General features: G+C 37.8%; 1 protein-coding gene across 9 annotated transcripts in view; it reads left to right on the top strand.

Annotated features, from left to right (window-relative positions):
• Positions 1-13699: 13699 nt before the first annotated feature.
• The window catches only part of DLG1 (discs large MAGUK scaffold protein 1), a 309015-nt gene continuing 300249 nt past the window's right edge, over positions 13700-22465 (top strand). For 7 of the 9 annotated variants that reach the window (XM_037037507.1, XM_037037511.1, XM_037037512.1 and 4 more), the window contains exons 1-3: positions 13794-14140; positions 14594-14643; positions 15349-15480. In XM_037037507.1, coding sequence (XP_036893402.1) covers positions 14625-14643; positions 15349-15480 — 151 coding nt within the window. In that variant the 5' untranslated portion in view covers positions 13794-14140; positions 14594-14624. The other 2 variants (XM_037037510.1, XM_037037508.1) reach the window with 2 other exon arrangements.

A 22465-nucleotide genomic window follows, 5' to 3' on the forward strand; every position in this document is an offset into this window, starting at 1 on the left:
CTGAGGTATCATTGGCAAATATGTTTTCCCATATGGTTGGTTCTCTTTTTATTTTAATACTGTCTTCTTTAGCCATGCAAAAGCTTTTAATTTTGATGAGATCCCAATTGTTTATTCTTTTCTTTATGTCCCTTGTTATAGGGGCAAACTTAGACAAGTTTTGTCCTAGAGAAATAAAATTTGTTTTTGTGCCTGGCTCATACCAGCATAATACATATTAGCTGAACCTAATGAATGAAGCTTTTATTAAAGTAGTAGACTAAACAGTTATTCTGATATTACTTTCGTTAATTATTGGGAATTTTTTCTTGTCATTGAGGAAATAAATGATGACTACCTGAATGAGAACAGTGGCTATTTATTCAGAGCCTGTTGTGGGTCAGAAGTCAGCTATCACCACTTGTGTTTGGTTAAAGGCAGGCAGGGGAGTGGGAAAGCTGGAGGCTGGATAACTAGAAGTAGGGCATTTTGTATGATTGATTTGGAGAGCATATTTGGCTTTCTCTGGTTAATCCTGAGTTAGAAGCAAGAGAAAGAAAAGGGAAGCTGGCAGTCATTGACCAAGTCCTAATCATTCTAGACTAATTGCTGCAGAGATGGTGGTTTGGTGGGTTGGAGACCTATTATCATATATAGTCTAGCCCATCTCTGTGTATATATTCAGTCTCTCAACATAGCAGTCAAGTTCTTAAGTTGCTTTCACACTTCTATCCCCCTTGAAATCTCAAAATATACAGTGACATGCGAAGTGATTTACCAAGTTATTGAAAGCCACTCTTGAAGAGTGTGAGCCATGGGGGGATGGGAATGAAGAACAAATTTTGTTTCTAAATGTAGTTATATTCTTTAACCTGAATAGATATTAGCTATATAATTTTTTTAAATGTACATTTCTTTTATGCCCTTAAAGAAAGCACCAGAATATAAACTAAGGCATAGTAATATTTTAATACTGGATGTTAATAGAGTGATTTTATTTGTAGTTTTAATGATAATAGAAGAAACTTAAAATTTTCACTCTCAAAAGATCTTCTAATTGTTTCTAGACATTTTACACATAGTAAGCTGGAAAGCTTTTGAGAAGTAATTTTAAAATTGTCTAGAGCAAACACGAAAGACTCCTAAAAAAGAAGATTCTGTACCCTTGTCATTCTGGTCCTGTGAGGACCACTTTCTCCAGTAGGCTCATTCTTCAGGAGAGATGGACGCAGCAGAAGCATTAGATGACAGTAGCAATTGGATTCTTTAAATCTACATTTAACAATGGGGTTCTTTTTAAAGAATATATTTTATTTATTTATTTTTAGAGAGGTGGAAGAGAAAAAGAGAGAGAGAAGCACTGATGTGAAAGAGAAACATCTACCAGTTGCCTGTTGCACACCCCCACCTGGGGACCTGGTCCACAATCCAAGCATGTGCCCTGACTGACAATCGAACTGGTAACCTTTCAGTGCTCAGGCCAGCACTCAGTCCACTGAACTACGCCAGCCAGGGCAAGCAATGGAATTCTGATTAAGGATTTAGTGTGGAGTGGAAGTCAATGAGTATCACCCACCTTCTGTTTATATAAATTTTAAAATAATCTTTATCTTTAATCAACTTATTGCATGCAAATACAATTTAAAGGTCAAAAATTGCCAAAAGTCTTATAGCATAAATAAAAAAGTAGTTTCTTGCTCTTTCCTCCTCTCCCCATTATTCCCATTCTATAGAGAAACCTGCAATTTTTTAGATTTTTTTTCTGGAATTTACTTCTATATTACTAAATAATATCAAAGACTGATACATCTGTTCAGCAATTGATATCATCAATTGATTTTCTATTATGACAGGAGAAACTTTAAGTTTACTGATTCTCATTCTCCTATTTCAATTATGTCTCTCTTTTTTGGTTAAATCAGTTCCCATCACTATATTCTTTTAATTAATGGGACTACCAAAACATTGTATTTTTGAGCCAAATAGCCTATAATGATCATATTTTCTTTCTTACATAATTTATTTTTCTGACGTTAATAATTAGATGTTTTTATTTTAGTTTTCTTTCAACATCTTAAGGTTTCCTACACACACTAACTCTGAAAAACTTTTTGATACATTTTTCCTTACGATCAAAACTATCAGCTGGTTTATCAACTCCATATTTATCTTGGATATATTAATACTGAAGACTCCAACCTTCTAATCCATACTGTTTCCTCTCAAAGTCCTGCTACACTGCTGTAATCTTAACATTGTCTTAAACCAGTATTCTGGGAATTCTTTTTACCTAGTCCCTCTTGGATTCTGTTTCTTGGATCCACATCTCCTTCTCTTTTGATTTACAGCCTTATTTTGCTGAAGCACATCCATCTAGAATCCTTCTGAAAAAGCATGTATAGGAGATAAACTTTTTAGACACTGAAAAACAATTTTTTAATTGTACTCACATGATAATCTGGTTAGGCATATAATCCTGAGGAAAAGTATTTTTTCCTAAGAATTTTAAATGCATTGTTTTACTGTCTTTTACCTTCCAATGGTATTGAGAATTCTGATGTTTTTCTAATTTCCAGTCCTTTGTATGTGAACTGTTGTCTTTTTTTCTGGAAGCATTTAGAATCTACATTGCATTTTTAGTGTTCTACCATATCGCAATGATGGGTTTTGCTGTGGGTCTTTTTACATTCACTATTCCTGATGCTCAGTCAGTTTTTCTTTCTTTCTTTTTTAATTTGCTTACAGATTCTTATCTCTTGGTCCTGTTAAATTTCTTGTATATATTTACTTGTTAACTTCCTTTCCTTCTTTTATTAATTTCCTATAGTATTTATTTGTTAATTTCCTCTCCTAATCTGTTTTCTGTAATACCTGTTGTTCAATGTCCCAAACCTCTCATTTTGGTAAACCCTTTAAAGGGGTTTACCAAACCTCTCATTTTCCTTCTCATTATTTTTTTTTGCTTCCTTCCTTCTTTCTTTTCTTCTGGAAAATTTCCTTGACTTTATCTTTCAACCTTTTATTGAATTTTACATTTTCTTTTCAAAATTTTAAATTCAAAGAACTTTTTTTTCCTTTTTGTTTATAGTCTTTACTTCATGGTTCCAATGTCTTTTCTGAGGATATTCATTATAATTTGTTTATTTTTCCTATATTCCTTGCATTGATTCTGACCTCTTGTTTTCTTTAAGGTTTAGTTTCCCCTTTTTGCCCATTTTTGGTACCCATCTTTCATGATGGAGGCATTCACCAAATGTCTGGTGATCCTGTTGAAAGCTGAGCTGATAGGAAGTTCTGTGCGCATGGGAGAGGCTTGTTGACTGGAAAGCATTCTTGAAAGGCAATAAATTGGCTAACCTGCCTTTTAATAGTAGTTTGATTAAGATATAATTCATATACCATACAATTCACCCATTTAAAGTGTACAATTCAATGGCTTTTAGTATATTCACAGAGCTGTGCATTCATCACTACAATCAATTTAAGAACACTTTTATTAACCTCAAAAAAAATCCTCACCCTTAGTCTTCCACCATGAACCCCTCACCTCTTCATACCCCTCAAGTCTAGGCAACAAATAATCTATGTCTTGTCTCTATAGATTTGCCTGTTCTCACATTACATATAAATGGAAACATATAATATGTGGTTCTATGTAACATGCTTCTTTCACTTAAAATAATGTTTTCAAAGATCAACTATGTTGTAATATATATCAATATTTCATTTGCTTTTATTCTTGAATAATAATTCATTATATTTTTATATTATGGATATTTCAAATTGTATGGATATTTCACATTTTTAATCCATTCATCGGTTCATTGACTGTTAGATTGTTTCACCTTTTGACTATTATGGATACAACTGCTATGAACACTTGTGTACATCTGTGTGGACATATGTTTCCATTGTTTTTGGTGTATGCCCAGGAGTGGAATTATTGTGTTGTATGTATGATAATTGTACGTTTAACCATTTGAGAAACTTCCATACTGTTTTCAAATTTGCAGCACCATTTTACATTCCCAACAGCAATGTATGATGGTTCTGATTGCTCCACATTCTAGAGAGTTCTTGTTATAATAATAGTTATGTGTTAACAAATATGTCTTTTTGATTATAGCCATCTTAGTGGGTTGTATCTCATTGTGGTTTTGATTTGCATTTTCTTGATGACTCAGCCTAACTTTTGTTGAGAACCTCTCAACTATAAGTTTCTATTGATCTTTTTTTCTCAGGCAATTAGGTTTTCCTGGATCTAGGAGAGGGAAGGAGGCTGATAAGGGAGAATCTCTGTTGCTTAATGTGTAGATTTTCCCTCATGCTCCTGGTTTGGATACTTTAACTCACCACAATCTTCTGTGCCTGAGATTTTGTCCCAAAATCTAAAGCCTTTTTCTCCAGTAAACAAACTGTTGTCTTTGGGGGAATAGGAAAAGGTGGGCACCTATCTGAGTGTATGGGAACATAGCATGTAACTTCTCCTTATATCTGTATGGGTACTTAACCATTCTCTCTTTTTTAAAATTTTTTTATTTAAATATTGTTCAAGTACAGTTTTCTGTTTTTCACTCCCATCCCAGCCCACCCCCACAGTGCTCTCCACCCCCCTCCCACCTCCACCCCCTCCCAATCTTCACCCATGTGTCCTTTATACTTGTTCCTGTGAATCCTTCCACTTTTCCCCTGAAATTCTCTCCCCTCTCCCCTCTGGGCTCTATCAACCTGTTCTCTATTTCAGTGTCCTTGGTTATATTTTGCTTGCTTGTTTGTTTTGTTGTTTAGCTTCCTGTTAAAGGTGAGATCATATGGTATTTGTCTTTCATGGCCTGGCTTATTTCACTCAGCATAATGCTTTACAGTTCCATCCATGTTGCTGCAAAGGGTAGGAGCTCCTTCTTTCTTTCCACTGCATAGAATTCCATTGTGTAAATGTACCATAGTTTTTGGATCCATTCATTTACTGATGGACACATAGGTTGCTTCCAACTCTTGGCTATTATAAATTGTACTGCTATGAACATCGGGGTGCATAGGTTCTTTTGGATTGGTGTTTCAGGGTTCTTAGGATATACTCTTAACGGTGGAATTGCTGGGTCAAAAGGCATTCTCTTGTTTTCAGTTCCCATTTACCATATCTAGCTGCACCTCATCTTCAGCAGAATCTGAAGCCTCTATTTCTTTAGCTCTTTAGAGTTCTTCAAGAAAATTACCTGCTTTTATTTTTTAAGTTTAAAATTTTTAAAAATATTTTATTAATTTATCCTTAGAGGGAAAGGAAAGGAGAGGAGAGAAATATCAGTGTATGGTTGCCTCTCCTGCATCCCCCACTGGGAACTGGCTTGCAACCCAGGCATGTGCCCCAACTGGGAATCAAACTGTGATCCTTTGGTTCACAGGCCAGTGCTCAATCCACTGAGCCACTCCAGCCAGGGCTAAGTTTAAATTTTAATTAAGTTTATTAAGAATTAAATTTTAATTAGGTTTAATTAAGAAATATTTTCAAATATTCTCAAGAGTACAGAGGATAAGTGGAACAATCTTATATTCACCACATGTTAATGTCTCTCTCTCTCTTTTTTCCCCCATTTGTATTTTTTATTTTTATTGAGTTTATTGGGGTGACATTGGTTAATAAAATTATACAGGTTTCAACTATATAACTCTATAATACATCATCTGTACATTGTATGTGCATTCATTCCCCAAAGTCAAGTTTCCTTCCATCAAAATTTATCTCCCCTTTACCTTCCTCTACCTTCCCCTACCTCCCTTTCCCTCTGGCAATCACCAAACTGTTGTCTGTGTTTGTTTTTTTTCTCTCACCCAGCTCCCTAACCCCCATCCCCTCTGACAGCTGTCAGTCTGTTCTCTCTGTATTTATGAGTCTATTTATATTTTGTTTGCTAGTTTACTTTGTTCATTAGATTCCACATATAATCATATCCAAAACTGAATCAGGAAGAATCAGAAAATCTGAATAGACCAATTACAACTAATGAAATAGAAACAGTAACCCAAAAGCTCCCAGAAAACAAAGTCCTGGACCAGATGGTTCCACAGGTAAATTTTACCAAACATTCAAAGTGGAACCAACACCTCTCCTTCCCAAACTATTCCAAAAAATCCAAAAGGAGGGAAGACCACCATGCTCATTTTACAAGGGGAGCATTATTCTAATTCCAAAACAAGATAAAGACACTACAAAGAAAGAAAATTATAGGCTAATACCCCTGATGAAAACATATGCTAAAATCCTCAACAAAATTTTAGCAAACCAGATCCAGCAATACATTAAAAAGATCATACACCAGGGATGCAAGTTTGGTACAATATTTGCAAATCAATAAATGTGATACACCACATAAACAAAATGAAGAATAAAAATCACAGGATTATACCGGTAGAGGAAGAAAAAGCATTTGTCCAGCACCCACCTATGATAAAAACTCTCAGCAAAGTGGGAACAGAGGGAACATACCTAAACATATATAAAGGCCATATATGAGAAACCCACAACCAACATTATACTCAAAGGACAAAAACTAAAAGCATTTCCCTTAAGATCAGGGACAAGACAGGGATGTCCACTTTCATCACTCTTATTCAACATAGTACTAGAATTCCTAGGCACAGTAATCAGATGAAATGAAGAAATAAAAGGCATCCAAATTAGAGTGGAAGAAGTAAAACAAAGTAAAGCTGTCTTTGTTTGCAGATTACATGATAGTGTATCTAGGAAGCCCTAAAGATTCCACTAAAAAACTACTGGAACTGATAAATGAATTCAGTAAAGTAGCAGGATACAAAAGTAAAATTCAGAAATTGGTGGCATTTTTATACACCAATAAGGAACTACCAGAAAGAGAAACTGAAAAACAGTTTTATTTACAATTGCAACAACAACAAATAATGTACCTAAAAATAAATTTAACAGAGGAGGTAAAAGATGTGTATTCAGAAAATTGTCAGACACTGAAGAAAGAAATTGAGGAAGATACAAATAAGCAAAAGCACATACCATGTTCATGTGTTAGAGGAATTCACATCATTAAAATATCCATACTACCCAAAGCAATCTATAGATTCAAAGCAATGCCTATTAAAATATTAATAGCATATCTCACAGAACTAGAACAAATATTCCAAAAATGTATATAGAGCCAGAAAAGACCCCAAACAGCCTCAGAAATCTCAAGAAAGAAGAACAAAGTTGGAGGTATCACCCTACATATTTTTACTTTGGTTTTGTTTTGGAGTTGGCGGCGAGGGGGTATGGGGGGCATGGCGCGGTTGGATGGTTTTTGTTGTTGTTGTTGTTTAGGGGTTTTTTTGTATCATTATTTGAGGAGGAGTATTTTTCATTCTCCCAACTTCCAGTCCAGGCACTTGGATTTGACCAACTCTACAACTACTTTCTGTCATGCAGGGGGTTACTAAGCACTTTTATTTTCATTGAGGATGAAGGAACAATTTCTTCTTGATCTGATATTTTGGGAGTGATTTTCTGAGAGAAAAGAAGGACACACTTTATTCTGCTCCCTTGAATCCAAGCTTCTCCAAACTATTATGATAGCATTTCTTAACAAATATTTGCTCCCCCCTTTTTAAATAAAAATGAATTATTCATTTTTCTTAGCAATTGATTATGCCCCCTTTTATTTTTGTGTTTGTACTTATTATTTTGTTAACTTCTGCTTGCTTTAGGCTTGGATTTATTTATTCATACAGTAATTTGCAATTTGAAATGATATCCAACTTGGGGAATTTTTGCAGGGTTTTAAAAAAGCATATTTGAGTAAAAGACAGAAAACTGTACTTGAACAACAATTAAAATTTAAAAAAATAAGAAAAGCATATTTGCAAGTTTCTAGCCCACTTTATTTATAACAGAGGATTTTTTTGTGGATGTTTTAATTACAAATAGTTCATCTCAGTTGGTAAAATTATCTTTTGGAAGAAATTAATCTAAGTTAAATGAAATTTAAATAGAAAGTGATATTTAAATAATTTTTGCCTTTATCATTCTTTCTGTGAGCTTAAAATAAAGTGAAATAATAAAGGCATTTGGGGTTATACAACACATGGAATAGGAAGACTATGGCTCTAGCAAGCAAGTGTCATTTCCCAAAAATCAAAGACTGGCACAGAAAGCTTTTGGAGGAGTGTGGCAGGTTTTTGTGCTAAAGGAGATTGATTGGTCATTGGACTTAATCCACATCCAATTATGAAAAGTATTTTGGCTTCTTTTGCTTATCAGAATTCATTAACCAAGCCACATCTCAGAAATGGAATACAAATGACTTTCTAATATTCTAATATCCTTTCTTCAAATTCCAATTAAGGTTTGTGTTCTTTACCTGGGAAAGGATAAGCTGACAAAGCAGGCCCTACCCAGAGCCCTCTTTGAGTAAACTGGTAAATCTTCCTGGCAGGGAGTGGGGTGAAGAGGGGAGGCTGCTTCATGTAATGATATTGTAGTATAATCCTAAAGATTTCAATATGGGATCCTACTGTCCTGTCAGTATCTTGGGTTCTTCAAAAGCAGACAGACAAATTTGGTTAAACTTATAAATATAGCTTTAGAAAAGATTACTATTCCCATTCCCTCTCCCTACCAAGAATAAGACGAATTGTTCCTGAAGTGCCAGTAGCATTCTACTCTTAAAAAAAACGTCCTTTGAGGATTGAGTGCTGGTACTGTCTGGGAGCTCTTCTGGAACTTACTTTACATGTCTGTCAAATGAAATGACTGTACTACATGATGTCTAAGGTCCAGGTGGGATGTCCCATACATCTGTGAAAATTCTCATTCATGCTCTAGGGCAGGGGTGTCAAACTCATTTTCACCAGGGGCCACATCAGTGTCACAGTTGTCTTCAAAGGACCAAATGTAATTTCAACTCCTTAACAGTTAAGGAGTAGTTACATTTACACAGTCTTAAAATTATTTTGGCCTACTGAAGGCAACTGTGAGGCTGATGTGGCTCCCGGTAAAAATGAGTTTGACACCCCTGCTCTAGGGTACTTAGCAGGGCAAATAAAGGAAGGAGAGGCAGAAGCTACAGTGTCTTAAGTAAACATCATTGCATTAAAAATTCATTCAGTCATAATACATAACTAGGGTATGGGTATTCATTTATTTGTGGTCAGAGGTGACATTCCTATTTCCATCAAAATTGCCCACTGTTAAAAGACTATACGATAAATAGGTTACTGACTAACCTATTACTTGCATTTTATTTTTTCAGAATCTCTCTCATCGTCTCTTTCTCTAACTCTGTCTCTATGTCTGTATCTTACATACACACAGAAATGTTTTTGTTTGCTTTTTTTTTAATTAGAAAGGAGTCAAGCAGAGAAAAGGCAATGTAATCTAATGGAAAAAACAGTGAACTAATAGTGTTCAGTCCCAGCTCCATTACCAGCTTAGCTGTGGTGTCCTAGACTAGGTTATTTATTTTGTTCTTCCTCAGTGTCCTCTCTTGCAAAGTGGGAAATCATAACCAGTAAGTTTATCTCAGATGTACTTGAATACTATACAAGGGCTAGAGCAGTATAAGAGTATATCCATTTAAATGGGAGTCAGTCACTACTCCTTCACCTACTTAGGAACCCATTTCACAATAATATAAAAATTTGAGAATGGATTATCCATTAAAAAGCATGACTTCAGTGACAATTGTCATGGAAATGGGCAACTGTCCACATTTTTAACACTTGTTTTCAACTTGTACCTTTTGTTCTGATAAGAATCATCTGTGCAGGAGGAGGTTAGTGCCAGTAACACTTAAACTGGGTAGGATGGATTTTCAATGTAGATAAAATAGTAGTAATACCAAAGAAGGGACTAAAGTTTCAAGTGCTTAGAACTTTAGTCTTAGAGGCCATTTAGTCCAATCTTCTGTCCTGGGTAGTCACTCTCTGAGGACTCCTTATTGGATTCTTTTAGCCCTTGCTTGATGGGAAACACCCACCACCTTGGGTCAGCTCTTTGGAATTTTAGGCAGTTCTGACAAATCCCGTTAAAGATGAAGTTCCTATGTTTCTGTAACTTTCATCCATTAGTTTTAGTCATGCCACTGGATACACAGAATAAGCCTGTTTGAAGATTGAAGTCAAGCTTCCAGAGCCCTATCTTTTCTCAAAAATATGACCCTAGTTTCTACAATTGTTCCTCTTGAGGCAAAGTCTTATTATTTCTTATTGTTCTAGTTACTCTCTTCTTTCCAGATGCTGGTTTCTCTAGATCCCTCTTAAAGTGTGCTGCCAGAAAATACACTCTGAGCGTTTTGTAGAGACCTGACCAGCATGATCACTTCTATCATTCTCGACACTGTTCCCCTTCTTGCAGCCTAAGCAGGCATAAGCATTTTTGACATCAAATCCTTTCTGTTTAGTGACTGCTTTGGCACAGCAGCACACTGCCACTCTGCCAGAATGAGAGCAAAAGATGCAGTAGTCTGGCAGAGTCTGGGCACCTTTACAGAGGATAGGCTGGGGACCTGGACGGGGGAGAGGGCAAAGACAGAGATATGGCAGTATATGTGGCTTGATTGGTAGGGCTGGGAAGGGAAGGTTTAGAGCTGAGAGTTAATAAAGTTAATTGTGGATGGAAAAAGATAATTTAATGAGGAGGTGGGAAAAGTAATCAGATCCTACATTGAATTTTATTCAATGGCAGATGCTACTTGCATAAAGTAAGGAAGACTTCAAGGAAATAAAAGTTGTTTGGGAAAATCCATGTCATTCCTTTGTGTGTTGCGATGATATGGTAAGCAGCCTCCAAGATGGACCCAAATGATTCTTACCTCCTGGTATTCACACTCTTCAGTATGAATACCTAAGTAACCAATAGGATATTGTGGAAATGATGAAGTGTTGCTTCTGAGATTAGGTTATGAAAGATATAGCTGCTGCCTTGCTATCTTGGATCACTTGCTCTGGAAGACACCAGCCACCATGTCATGAAGACATTCAAGCAACTCTATAGAAAGATCTTCATGGTGAGAAATTTAGGCTTCCTGTCAACAGCTAGCATCAATTTACTAGCCATGCGGGTGAGCCACATTGAAAGAGCTTCCCCTAATTCCAGTTAGGGGAAGCCTTCAGATGACTGCAGCCCTGACAGCCATCTTGACTGCAATCTTTTGAGACCTCCAAGACAGAACCATCCAGCTAAGATCCTCCTGAATTCCTGACCCACAGAAAGCTACTAAGTTTTAAGCTACTAAAGTTTGAGGAGTTGGTTATGCAGTTATAGATAACTAATACAGATGGATAGAAAGGAGGAATGAGCAATAAAGGCCCCTCATACTAGGCTTCCAATTGTCTACCCAAAGGGTAGAACAAGTGCTAGCTTCATTTCTACTTTTGGACTGCTGAAAGCCACATCTGGCTAGAGGATGACAAATAGATTATCATACCCTCTTGTCTCCCCTTTCTCCTCTCCCTCGTTTTTGTTTTTAGGGGAGAACTGGGATAACACTGAGAATTCACACACATTTTGTTTCTGGCTTTTCAGTGGCTCTTGGGAGAAGCTTCACTGTCCTTTAATCCATTTGCTACTAGGCTGTGGGTCCTTAAGAGCATAGCTTGGATCTTGTTTACTTCTATCTCCATTGCCTAGCAAGTGAACATTTGAGAACAATGAATGATATTAACAGGGAAGGCAAAATTCTTTCCTCCTGAATTCTGGAGTCCATTCTTAGAAGAGAATCACAATTCATTAAAAAAAATTTAATAATAATAGCATGCATGGCACCAGACATTTTCACTATAAAAATTTTTCACTATTTAAAAATTGCCTCTATTACCCTGGCTGGTGTAGCTCAGTGGATTGAGCACCAGCCTACGAACCACAGGATCCCACAGGATCCCACAGGATCGAGGTTCGATTCCCAGTCAGGGCACATGCCTGGGTTGCAGGCCAGTTCCCAGCAGGAGGGAACTCACAAGAGGCAACCATACATTGCTAGTTCTCTCCTTCTCTCCTTCCCTTCCTCTCTAAAGATAAATAAATGCAATCTTTTTAAAAATTGCCTCTATTTAAGCTCATTGCTTTTAAGAGCTTTCTTTCACTTTTCCATCTATTCTTCTATGAAATGTTGCTTTAACTGTTCAAGCTCCCAAGATGCTTGATCCAGGGAGCATAGAGATCTGATGCCCATAAATCAACATACCACTGTCCAGTTGCCCCAAAAATCGCAGTGGAAAGAGCCCTGGAATTAGGAGACCTAATTCTGGGATGCTGTAATTTATCAGCCTACATGTCTTCAGGACCTCAGTTTTTCTCTTAAGCTGAGAAAGTGGGGCCCTCACAAATTAGGACTCCAAGGTACAATCCCAAAGTGAAAGCAGTGGTTAGCATACCTCTGAGTAACAGTTATGGCTACAGTACAAGGTTCCGGCACTTCCCTTGCTGTCAAGTTTACTAATGGGAAGAGTCTTCGGGTTTTGAAAGACAAACTCCGTGTTTCCAGTTTTGTTACCAACTCTGTGTGACCTTGGGCAAATTCTCTCTGGACCTCAGAGCAGGGAGATCTCTATTATCCAGAAGAGGGTCGAAGATCTGGGCAGCGACTTGGGAGAGCTTTCTAGGAGCTTCTTTGTACAAACTGGATAGCTCAGCCCCTAACCGGATTCCTGTCTCGCCTGCAGTCCCGCTCCAGGGTGCAATCGAAACTTAAACCAGCTGTGCTAGCAGAGGGCCGCTCGGCTTGGGAGAAGGAAGCTACAGGTGAGTTCTTAAAGGGACCGCCTGAGTTTGGGTAGTACCGGAAGCTGATGACTGGGCTGGGGACGCAGGCAAGGGAAAATGAATTAATGAGCGAGTAAAAGAAGGAACGAATTTTCTCCTCCTACCCTTAAGTCCATTCTTGCTTGGAATCAATCGCTTAGATTTTAAAATCCTCCAGTACAACCCTAAAATTCTTATCAAATTAACTAATCTCCCTTTTCACGTGCCCTTTAACTCAGCCCCTCCCTCAAAACTTTTACTTAAGGGCGAACAATAACTTTTAAAAAATCAGTACAAAGTGGATGACAGTACAGAGATGGTTCACACCCCGGCCCAAACACCCCCCTTCCCCACCTTCCCAGACTCCGCCCTCTAATGAGAGTTGTGCTGTTGACTCCTCCACAACACTGCTCCTTTTTTTTTTTTTTTTTTGGTTGGAGATACACCCCCGGGGGCGCCGGGCACTTTTTCCAGACGTGGAGTTGAGAATAGCACGTGTTTAGTGAGGTTAAAGAGTGTCTCAGAATGTGTCCCTTGGATCTGGTGTTAAGTCACGCCTCTTCAGAAACCCCGATCCTTTTGGGCCTGGCGCGCTACTCGCAGAAAACTGTAGGACACACCGGTGGGCTAGAGCGAGGTAAAGGCGAGTTCTTCCAAGGCCACCCTGGACCACCTGTAGAGTCTGCATGTCAATTCTTTTGTCCTCAGAGCTTCTTCGGTGGTCTTCCCTTTAAGCCAGAAGGTTCACTTGGGATGCTCCCGGGTTTGTCCTGCCCACTCACCTCCAGGCCCCTCTCACGGCGCCCCCCCCCGCCTTTTCTCTCCCCCTCCCCCTCCCTACCCAAAGGTAGCGCTGGGAGCCGCGGGCTGGGCGCGAGCCGCCTCCTCACTTCCCATTGGCCGAGAGCGCCGGGAAAGGGGTCACGTGGGGGTGCGGCAGTCCAGCTTCGGGGCCGCCATCTTGGCGGAAAGTTTGGGGGTAGAGCGGTTGGGGGCGCGGAAAGAGGCGAGGTTCCGGGGGTGGGACGGCTAGGAAAGGAGAGGGCAAGCGGGCTAGCGGGCCGAGGCAAGTGAGGAGGCGGCGGCGGCGGCGGAGGAGGAGGAGGAGGAGGAAGAGGCATTGGGTGTGCGGCGCAGAGGGGAGCTCCTCCCCCGTTCCCTCACTCCCCTCGGCTGAGCTCCTCGAGCCCCGGGCGGGGCGGAGGGACGTGGAGCGGGGCAGGGCGAGGAAGACGCCCCAAGTCTGCCAGGGGCGCACCCCAGCTTCGAGCGCAAGGCGCTCGCAGAAACTTTGTGGTGGCGCTGCAGGTGTGGGGGCTCGCGGAGGTGTGCATGTGGGGCGCGAGGGCGTTGCGGAGAGCGGCCGCTGCCCCGTCCGGCCCCTGCTGGAGTAACCCGAGGAAGCAAGCGAGGAGAAAGGCAAGCGAGAGGAGTGGGCCCAGGCGAGGCGGCGTGATCAGCCCAGCTAGCCCCTTTCTTGGAGCCCTTTAACAGCCGCTGCTTGTTTATGGGTTTAAGGGTTGGAGCTCTCCTAGAAGCAGGTGGGGGGTATGCATACTTAAGCCGGGGGAGAGATGGCCTCACGTCTAGGCATCTAGTGCCTTTTGGAGAGGGGGGCAGCTTTCGAAGAGAATTGGAAGCTGACTTCTGTCTTGCTCTTAATTTGCCAGGGGTATCACCTCTAGGTAAAAGCTTTCTGGATTGATAGCTGGGTTTTGAGGCTTTGCCTTTCACTTGGGAAAACTTTGCCAGATGGGTTTTTCAGATAGGGCTGGGAGTTTTTCGATTTGAGGTTTAGGGGAAAAGGCTAGTTTAACCACGATTCCATTCTGTAATTTAGTTATGTTTCCTTTCTGTTTTGTGTGTTTTAAGGTGTGTGCCTTCTTCCTGATTCTGGAGAAAAATGCCGGTCCGGAAGCAAGGTGAGAATTTGTTTCGGAACTCTTGTGGCTGTCCCTTGCTCTTCAGCATGTCTTTTTTCCCTGATTTGCTGTGTTTTAAAAATGTTTGTGTAACTAATGAGACTGCATAGTCCTGTCCTTACTATTTAGGGAATCTAAGCGTCACATCATTCAGAAGATGGAAACACCTATATATTTGTCAAACTTTATTCATCGACACCTCCCTAATCACTACAGAGGCAATGAATTTTCTCCCTCTGAAACGTCTTTTTAAAAAGTGTGAATTGGTGTTTTAATATTCCACTTTATCATTCTTACTAAACACTTTTGTGAGCAAATGTGGGATACTGGTTAAGAACCAGTATTTGAAACAGTTAAGATTTGGATTTTTAGTTAAGATTTGGACAAATTACAGATAATCTGCTTTTACACATCGAATCAGCTGGAACTGTTACTAATACTTTGGTGACTTTTTTGAGTGTGGTAGACTACCGGTACACATTTAATAAAAGTAGTTACCTTTCTCCTTTTTCTACTGTGATGTATGTTTACATTTTTTTTTTATCATTCTAGGAAATAGAGGTGTACATGAGCATAGCAGCATCAATTGACCAGGCAGATTTTGGGAACTGTATAGATAAATGTCTTGCAGAATCATTTGCTGTATAGCTAGTGTGTATTACTTTATTGTGAATAATTTTAATCAGACTCTGTTTTTCTTCCCAGATACCCAGCGAGCATTGCACCTTTTGGAAGAATATCGTTTGAAACTAAGCCACACTGAAGACAGACAGCTCAGAAGTTCCATAGAACGGGTTATTAACATATTTCAGAGCAACCTCTTTCAGGCTTTAATAGGTGGGAATCAAAACTTTATTTGTGACCATTATGTGTCAGCTAGGCTTAATGCTCTTTTGAATTCATTTATTTTAAACTTAAGACTGATGTATTGGTTCTCTTTGAGGCATTCTGTAATTTGAACATCTACTGAGTTATGTATTTTGATAGGCCAATATCCTTTCCAAAGATATCTAAGAAAAGCTTTCTCTATGATTATTTCAGAGGTCTTTGAAAATTGTTTCATATTCTAGTATTAACTAATAAAAGAGAGTATAGTTGCAAAAATGTTTCAGGACCCTAAAGGTAACTACTGAATGACTCTTAGCTTTCTGTATTTGACTTGTATCTCTGGAGTCTTTAAAATTTTTGAAGATTTCTGTTTAAGAACATTTATTTACCTTAACATAGACATCTTTTTAAACTTGGCATTCAGGGAATCAGAATTTTAGATCTGGAAAATGGTCTCAGAGATATCTTGTCCAATCTCATTTTACAGACAAGAAAACTAAAACAATTTTATTTTTAACTGTAACTTAAATTTGAAGTGGTGCATTGCTTTAAAGGAGAATTGGACACATAAGAGTCCTGAATTCTATTTCTGACACTACCATTATTGAGTGATATTATATTAATCATATAACCTTTTCTAGGCACCAAATTAGCTATGTAAATGTGGGTGCAATGGAACAGTGGTTTTTTTTTTTTTTTTAGATTTTATTTATTTATCTTAGAGGGGAAGGGAAGGAGAGAGAGAGAGAGAGAGAAATATCAATGTATGGTTGCCTCTCGTGTGTCCCCTGCCGGGAACCAGGAACTGGCCTGCAACCCAGGCATATACCCTGGCTGGGAATCGAACCGTGATTGTGTGGTTCGCAGGCCTGCACTCAATCCACTGAGCTACACCAGCCAGGGCAGAACAGTGGTTTTTTAAGACTTTAAAAAAATAAGTAGCTAGGTCCTTTTTTAAAACAAAATCTTTATTTTGTGGACAATCCCTAGTATAAAAAATCAAGATGTTTCTGGTCCTCTTCTCCAGTTACCTCGAAAAGTGTGCAAACCACTAAACTAGAAAATTTGTCCCTTCCAATTCTAAGAAGGAGGTGTTTTTTTAATTAGTCATTGACTATTTAACATTAAAATAAGACACTTCATTGCATTATAGTTATTTCCTTAGTAACTTCCAAGTAGATAACAGCCTTACATTTTATTTATCTGTGGATAAACTTTTGATGTGGTTTGGGGACCACCTTCAAGTTAGTATACTCTGTGAAATAACTTACTGGTAAATTGATGCTTTTTACTAAATTTGTTTTAGAATTAAAATTTTAAAGACCACTCAATATACCTGAATGATTTTTAAAAATTTATCATTATTTTAAACTTAAAAAAACATGCATAAGTAGATAGGACAGTGTAATGAACTGCTATGTACCTGTCACCCATCTTCAAAAATTATCAACATTTTGCCTTTTTGTGTTTAAACTGATGGACATTTTTTACATTTAAATTTCTAAGTTCTGATGTTTAAGGTTCAAATGGATGATCAATTAGGATTCTTCTGAAGAAAAAAAAAACAGCAAAAGAAGGGAAAAATCATTTTTAGTTATTTGGTTTTATAAATCAACATTAAACCTAGAGATATTTTCTTTAGTAAGCTCATTGTTTAGAAAAAAATTAGTATCACTTTTAAGTCTTTGTTTACATACAGATAGAGACCTAGACAGGTGCAGTTCTCTGTGAAGTCTGCGACTTAAGAAAATTAAATGGTTAGTGAAGTAAGCAAACCATTTATGCTTAGGTTTCTCTGTAGATTGGAGGTAGACTTGCTATGTTTGGAGTAATTTTTTACACATTCTGCTATGCCTGTTTTGAATGTGTTCATCTCTTCTTATATAGAATTGAATTATGCTAGAGTTTTCTATTTATTAAGTTAACTTTGTCCTGAAAAATTTTATTGGTTGTGAATTAACTTTGATAGTTAGATTTACTTATATTTTAATGTTTTATCGGATACAGTATCAGATTTTGGTGTAAAGAAAGTGTTCAGTAATAGATTTTAGGAATTTCGAAACAGGTAAATTTAATAGAGGTTTTTGTGTGTTTATATCCTGTAATTGAATTATTGACACTACTAAATATATGCATTCTTTTCTGTTTGCTCTAATTACATTAATTGATTAGCCTTTATTACTTTGTTCAGCATTTGAAAATATGTCTTTTCCTTAGTAGATGGCACTCTGTCCTTTGAGTAATGGACCACTGAATGAAAGGCAACATGGATCTCCTTGTTTGAAAATCATTTGGTTTTTAGATTCTTGACTTTCTAAATTTGGGAATCATTTACTTAAGCCATAGTGAATTATCTGGTTACTTCTTTGGACTTTCAGTCTGCATCAATTATTTGTATATTGAGTCTATGAACTGTAGTTCGAATTGACTGTTTTCATGCATTTTTAAAAAGTTTGTGTGGGACTTTGGCTTTGGTGTTACAGAAATTTTACATTTTTCCCCCTCCCTCTATAGTTGATAGGTTAGGTTTCTGATTCCTTGGGATTATTCATAGGAACAAGCATGTACATATTGTATCACATCAGTTCTAAGGTTCCAATTTTTAAATATTTCAATATCTCTGAATCTGGGATGCATTTTACAACTGATTTATGTTGGCAGTGATTTTACTTTCGTAGTGGCACATGAAATAAGGATGCATCTTCTAAATTACATCCTCAATATCAATATCCTTAATTCAGTGAAATGTGGCTGCCATTGTTCTCACTCTTAGCTTGAAGATTTAAAAATTATCGAGAACAGAAAATATTTTAAATTAATCTTTTAGTTTCTGTTGTTTCTTTAGAGCTGAATATTTAAAGTCGTGGATAAAAAAATCATGAGGTATATATTTGTTGAAAATTTATTCTCAAAATATCTGGTGATTTATTTTTGTATAAATGTGAAATAAAGTCTGCCTAAATTTTTTTAATCCTTACCCAAGGATATGTTTTTTAGGAAGAGGGTAAGGGGGAGAGAGAGAGAGAGTGAGAGAGAAAAAGAGAGTGCGTTTGCGGAGTTGGCTCCCCTACATGCCCTGACTGGGCCTCAAACCCCCAACAAAGTGATGTGCCCTGACCAGGAATCAAACCTGCAACCTTTTGGTGCCAACTGAGCCACTTGACCAGGGCAAAGTCTGCCTAATTTTACTCCCTGATTGAGTTGAGGTATCTGTATTTACCTGCTTTAGGTATATTTGATTTTTTTATTCTTATTTTTTATACTTTATATGAAAATTTTGTGAGTAAAATAGACTAGATGTGGTTTGATTATAGTCAGAGTAGTCCAGGTGTTCAGATGCATAGTGGTTTGAGATCGTTTCTGATGCTTAGGTTTGTCTGGGATTCGACATGAGCTTGGTAGTCTTCAGAGTTCATAGCAGTCTAGATCCTTCAGGATACTTATCAGGTAAGAGAACTCATCTACTTTCTTTGTGTGCAGGAGAAAAACCTGGGCTCAGTATTAGGATGGCTTTAGAGACTAGAATAAACTGTCATATTTTGTATATTTTGTCTGCAATATATAGCAACCTTATTTTAATGCAGTGTTTCATTTTAGTTTTGCAGGTATATCAAAATGAAAATGGATTATGTAATCACTTCTGAGTTGTTTTTTTTTAATCTCCTAGGTCATTTGCTGCTATTCCATTAACTAATTAGTTTTAGTAGCCCTTGTAAACATGAAAGAGGACAATTAAGTTTGTTGTACTGGGCTTGAAAGTATGCTGCTTTTTTTCTAATTGTAAAAAATACAAAATTTACTAGCTTGACCACTTTTAAATGTGTAGTTCAGTAGTGTTACATATATTCACATTCTTGATAAAACAGTTCAGAACTTTTTCATCTTGCAAAACTGAAACTTTATAGCAGGGTATCAAACTCATTTTCATCTGGGGCCACATCAGCCTCAAGATTGCCTTCAAAGAGCAGAATGTAATTTTAGGACTGTATAAATGTAACCACTTCTTAACAGTTAAGTGAGAGCTCAGTGCTGCCACCCAGTAGAAACAAGGTGCCAGGCCGAATAAAACAAGGTGGAGGGCTGGATTCAGCCCATGGGCCTTGTGTTTGCCACCTGTGCTCTATAGCCATTAAACAGCTGTTCACCTCTTCCTTCCCCAAACCCCTGGTAAAACAACTGTTCTACTTTCTGTCTGTATGATTCTGACTACTGTAAATACCTTATATAAGGGGAATCATACAGTATTTGTCTTTACGACTGGCTTATTTTACTTAGCATAATGTTCTTAAGGGTAATCCATGTTTTAGTATGTGACAGGATTATCTTCCTTTTTAAGGCTGAATAATTTTGTTTGTATATACCACAGTTTTGTTTATCCATTCATCCATTGATGGGCATTTGGGTTGTTTCTACTTCTTGAGTATTGTGAATATTGCTGCTGTGAACATGCAAGTATCTCTTTGAGGCCTGCTTTCAATTCTTTTGAATATATATGCAAAAGTGGGATCACAGTATCACGTAGAAGTTATATTTTTTATTTTTTTGAGGAACCATAATACTCTTTTCCATAGCAGCCATCTTAATGGATGTCAGAATATGACACTTTTAAATGTGTATAAAAGTAATAATGGCTGACATTTTTTGAGGACTTTCTATGTGCTGATACAAGTACCTATTTAGTGATCATTATCCTATAAGGTGTGTATTCACCTATGAGATGATTATACCATTTTATAGATTAGAAAACTGAGGCACCGAAAAATGACATCTCTTGCCCAAGGATTATTGTGGACCAGAAATTGAACTCAACTCCTCTGAATCCAGAGCCTCTCCTCACTGTCAGCTATTAGGATATTCTTTATTATCAGTTGAATATTTTCAAGTGATAAATAACACTGACATCAAGCATGTTAACATAAATGTTAATCTGGAGGGTCAGTGTTGTTTTTTTTTTTTAAGTTTTTACTTTGAAGGAGAATGTTTACAATGATGGAATTTATGTGTTTTGAAAAGTGGATTTTACTTAGTAATCAAAGTGTGAACTTCCATTTATAATGGTAAAATACAAAGTTTCTTAATTTTTTTGACTTACTAGTCCCAATGTTGTTATAGTTTAGTCTGTTGCTAACTGTGTGTGTGTATGTATGTGCATAACTTTGCAGACTAGATTTAAGAAAGGAAAACAAGCTATGGATCAGCAATTGGCTAAAACTTCATGGAAGTGGAGGAAAATTTTAATATTTTAGTTGGTTTTGAGTGAATTAAATTATTTGTTGATAGTTTCATTTTTCTGCTGGTCTGCAGAAGAGTTTATGTTGAATCTGGTTGAACTCTCTTTAGAACCTTTTAATCAGAGCTGTAAAAGCACGATTAGTATTTCTCCTAGTTTAAGCTATTAAATGTAGGGTTAACTTTTTCCTACTAAATTTTTTCTTTTCTAATTATTTTTCCAGTACACTCTCCAGTCTAGGACCAGGGATTGCATTTAGTCTCCTTTAACCTGGGCACATTTCCACAGTCTTCCTTTGTTTTTTATGACATTGACATATGTCATAAAAGACATTTTGTACTTACCATTTGTGCTTCTTATTCCCTGTACCTTTTCCCTCATTCTCCCTTTTCCCCCTCTCCACTGATGACCCTCCATGTGATCTCTGTTTCTGTGAATCTGCTCCTGTTCTAGTTGTTTGCTTAGTTTGTTTTTGCTTTTGTTTTTGTTTTTTTAGGTTCAGTTGTTGATAGCTGTGAGTTTGTAGTCATTTTACTGTTCATAGTTTTGAACATCTTTTTCCTTAGATAAGTCCCTTTAACATTTCATAAAATAAGGGCTTGGTCATGATGAACTCCTTGAACTTGACCTTCTCTGGGAAGCACTTTATCTGTCCTTCCATTCTAAAAGAAAGCTTTGCTGGGTAGAGGAATCTTGGGTGTAGGTCCTTGCCTTCCATGACTTGGAATACTTCTTTCCAGCCCCTCCTTGCCTGTAAGGTTTCTTTTGAGAAATTAGCTGACAGCCTGATGGGAACTCTTTTGTAGGTAACTGCCTCCTTATCTCTTGCTGCTTCTAGTATTCTCTCCTTCATTTTAATCATGGCTAATGTAATTATGTGCCTTGGTGTGTTCCTCCTTGGGTCCATCTTCTTTGGGACTCTCTGAGCTTCCTGGATTCCTGGAAGTCTATTGCCTTTGCCAGATTGGGGAAATTCTCTTTTATTTGTTCAAATAACTTTCTCACTTGTTGCTCTTCCTCCTCTTCTCCTTTTGGTACCCCTGTAATTTGGATGTTGGAATGTTTCAAGATATCCTGGAGGTTCCTAAGCCTCTCCTCATTTTTTAAAAATTATTCATTCTTTTTTGATTGGATGTTTCTTTCTTCCTTCTGATCCACACCGTTCATTTGAGTCCCAGTTTCTTTCCCATCACTGTTAATTCCTGTACATTTTCTTTTATTTCACACAGCGTAGCCTTCATTTTTTCATCTGATTTGCAACCAAATTCAACAATTCTGTGAGCATCCTGATTACCAGTGTTTTGAACTGTGCATCTGATAGGTTGGCTATCTCTTCATCACTTAGTTGTATTTTTTATGGAGCTTGGATCTGTTCTTTTGTTTGGGCCTTTTTTTTTTTTTGTCCTGGTGTGCCTGTTACACAGTGAGGGGCAGAGCTCTATGTGTTCACCATGGTTCGGTAGTCACATCACTATGTTGTAATCCTGTATGTGGGGGAGGGGTCAGAGAGGGAACAGTGGTGCTTGCTCTGCTCTCTGCCAGATTTCAGTCACTTCCCCCACTTCTCACAGGCAAATTGGGCCCTTCTAGTGCTGGTTCCCAGGTGGGAGGGCTTGTGTACATTCTAGGACCCTGTGGGTCTCTCCAATGAACTCTCCTGTGAGACTGGGAGTTTCTCCCACTGCTACCACAACCCCCACAGGTGTTTTTAGTCAGAGGTTTGAGGTTTTATTTCCCCTCGCTGGGGCCCTGGGTTGCACTCTT

This window comes from Sturnira hondurensis, unplaced genomic scaffold (genome assembly GCF_014824575.4).
Source record: "Sturnira hondurensis isolate 20B ecotype Veracruz unplaced genomic scaffold, ASM1482457v3 Scaffold0023357, whole genome shotgun sequence".
Classification (NCBI taxonomy): Eukaryota; Metazoa; Chordata; class Mammalia; order Chiroptera; family Phyllostomidae; genus Sturnira; species Sturnira hondurensis.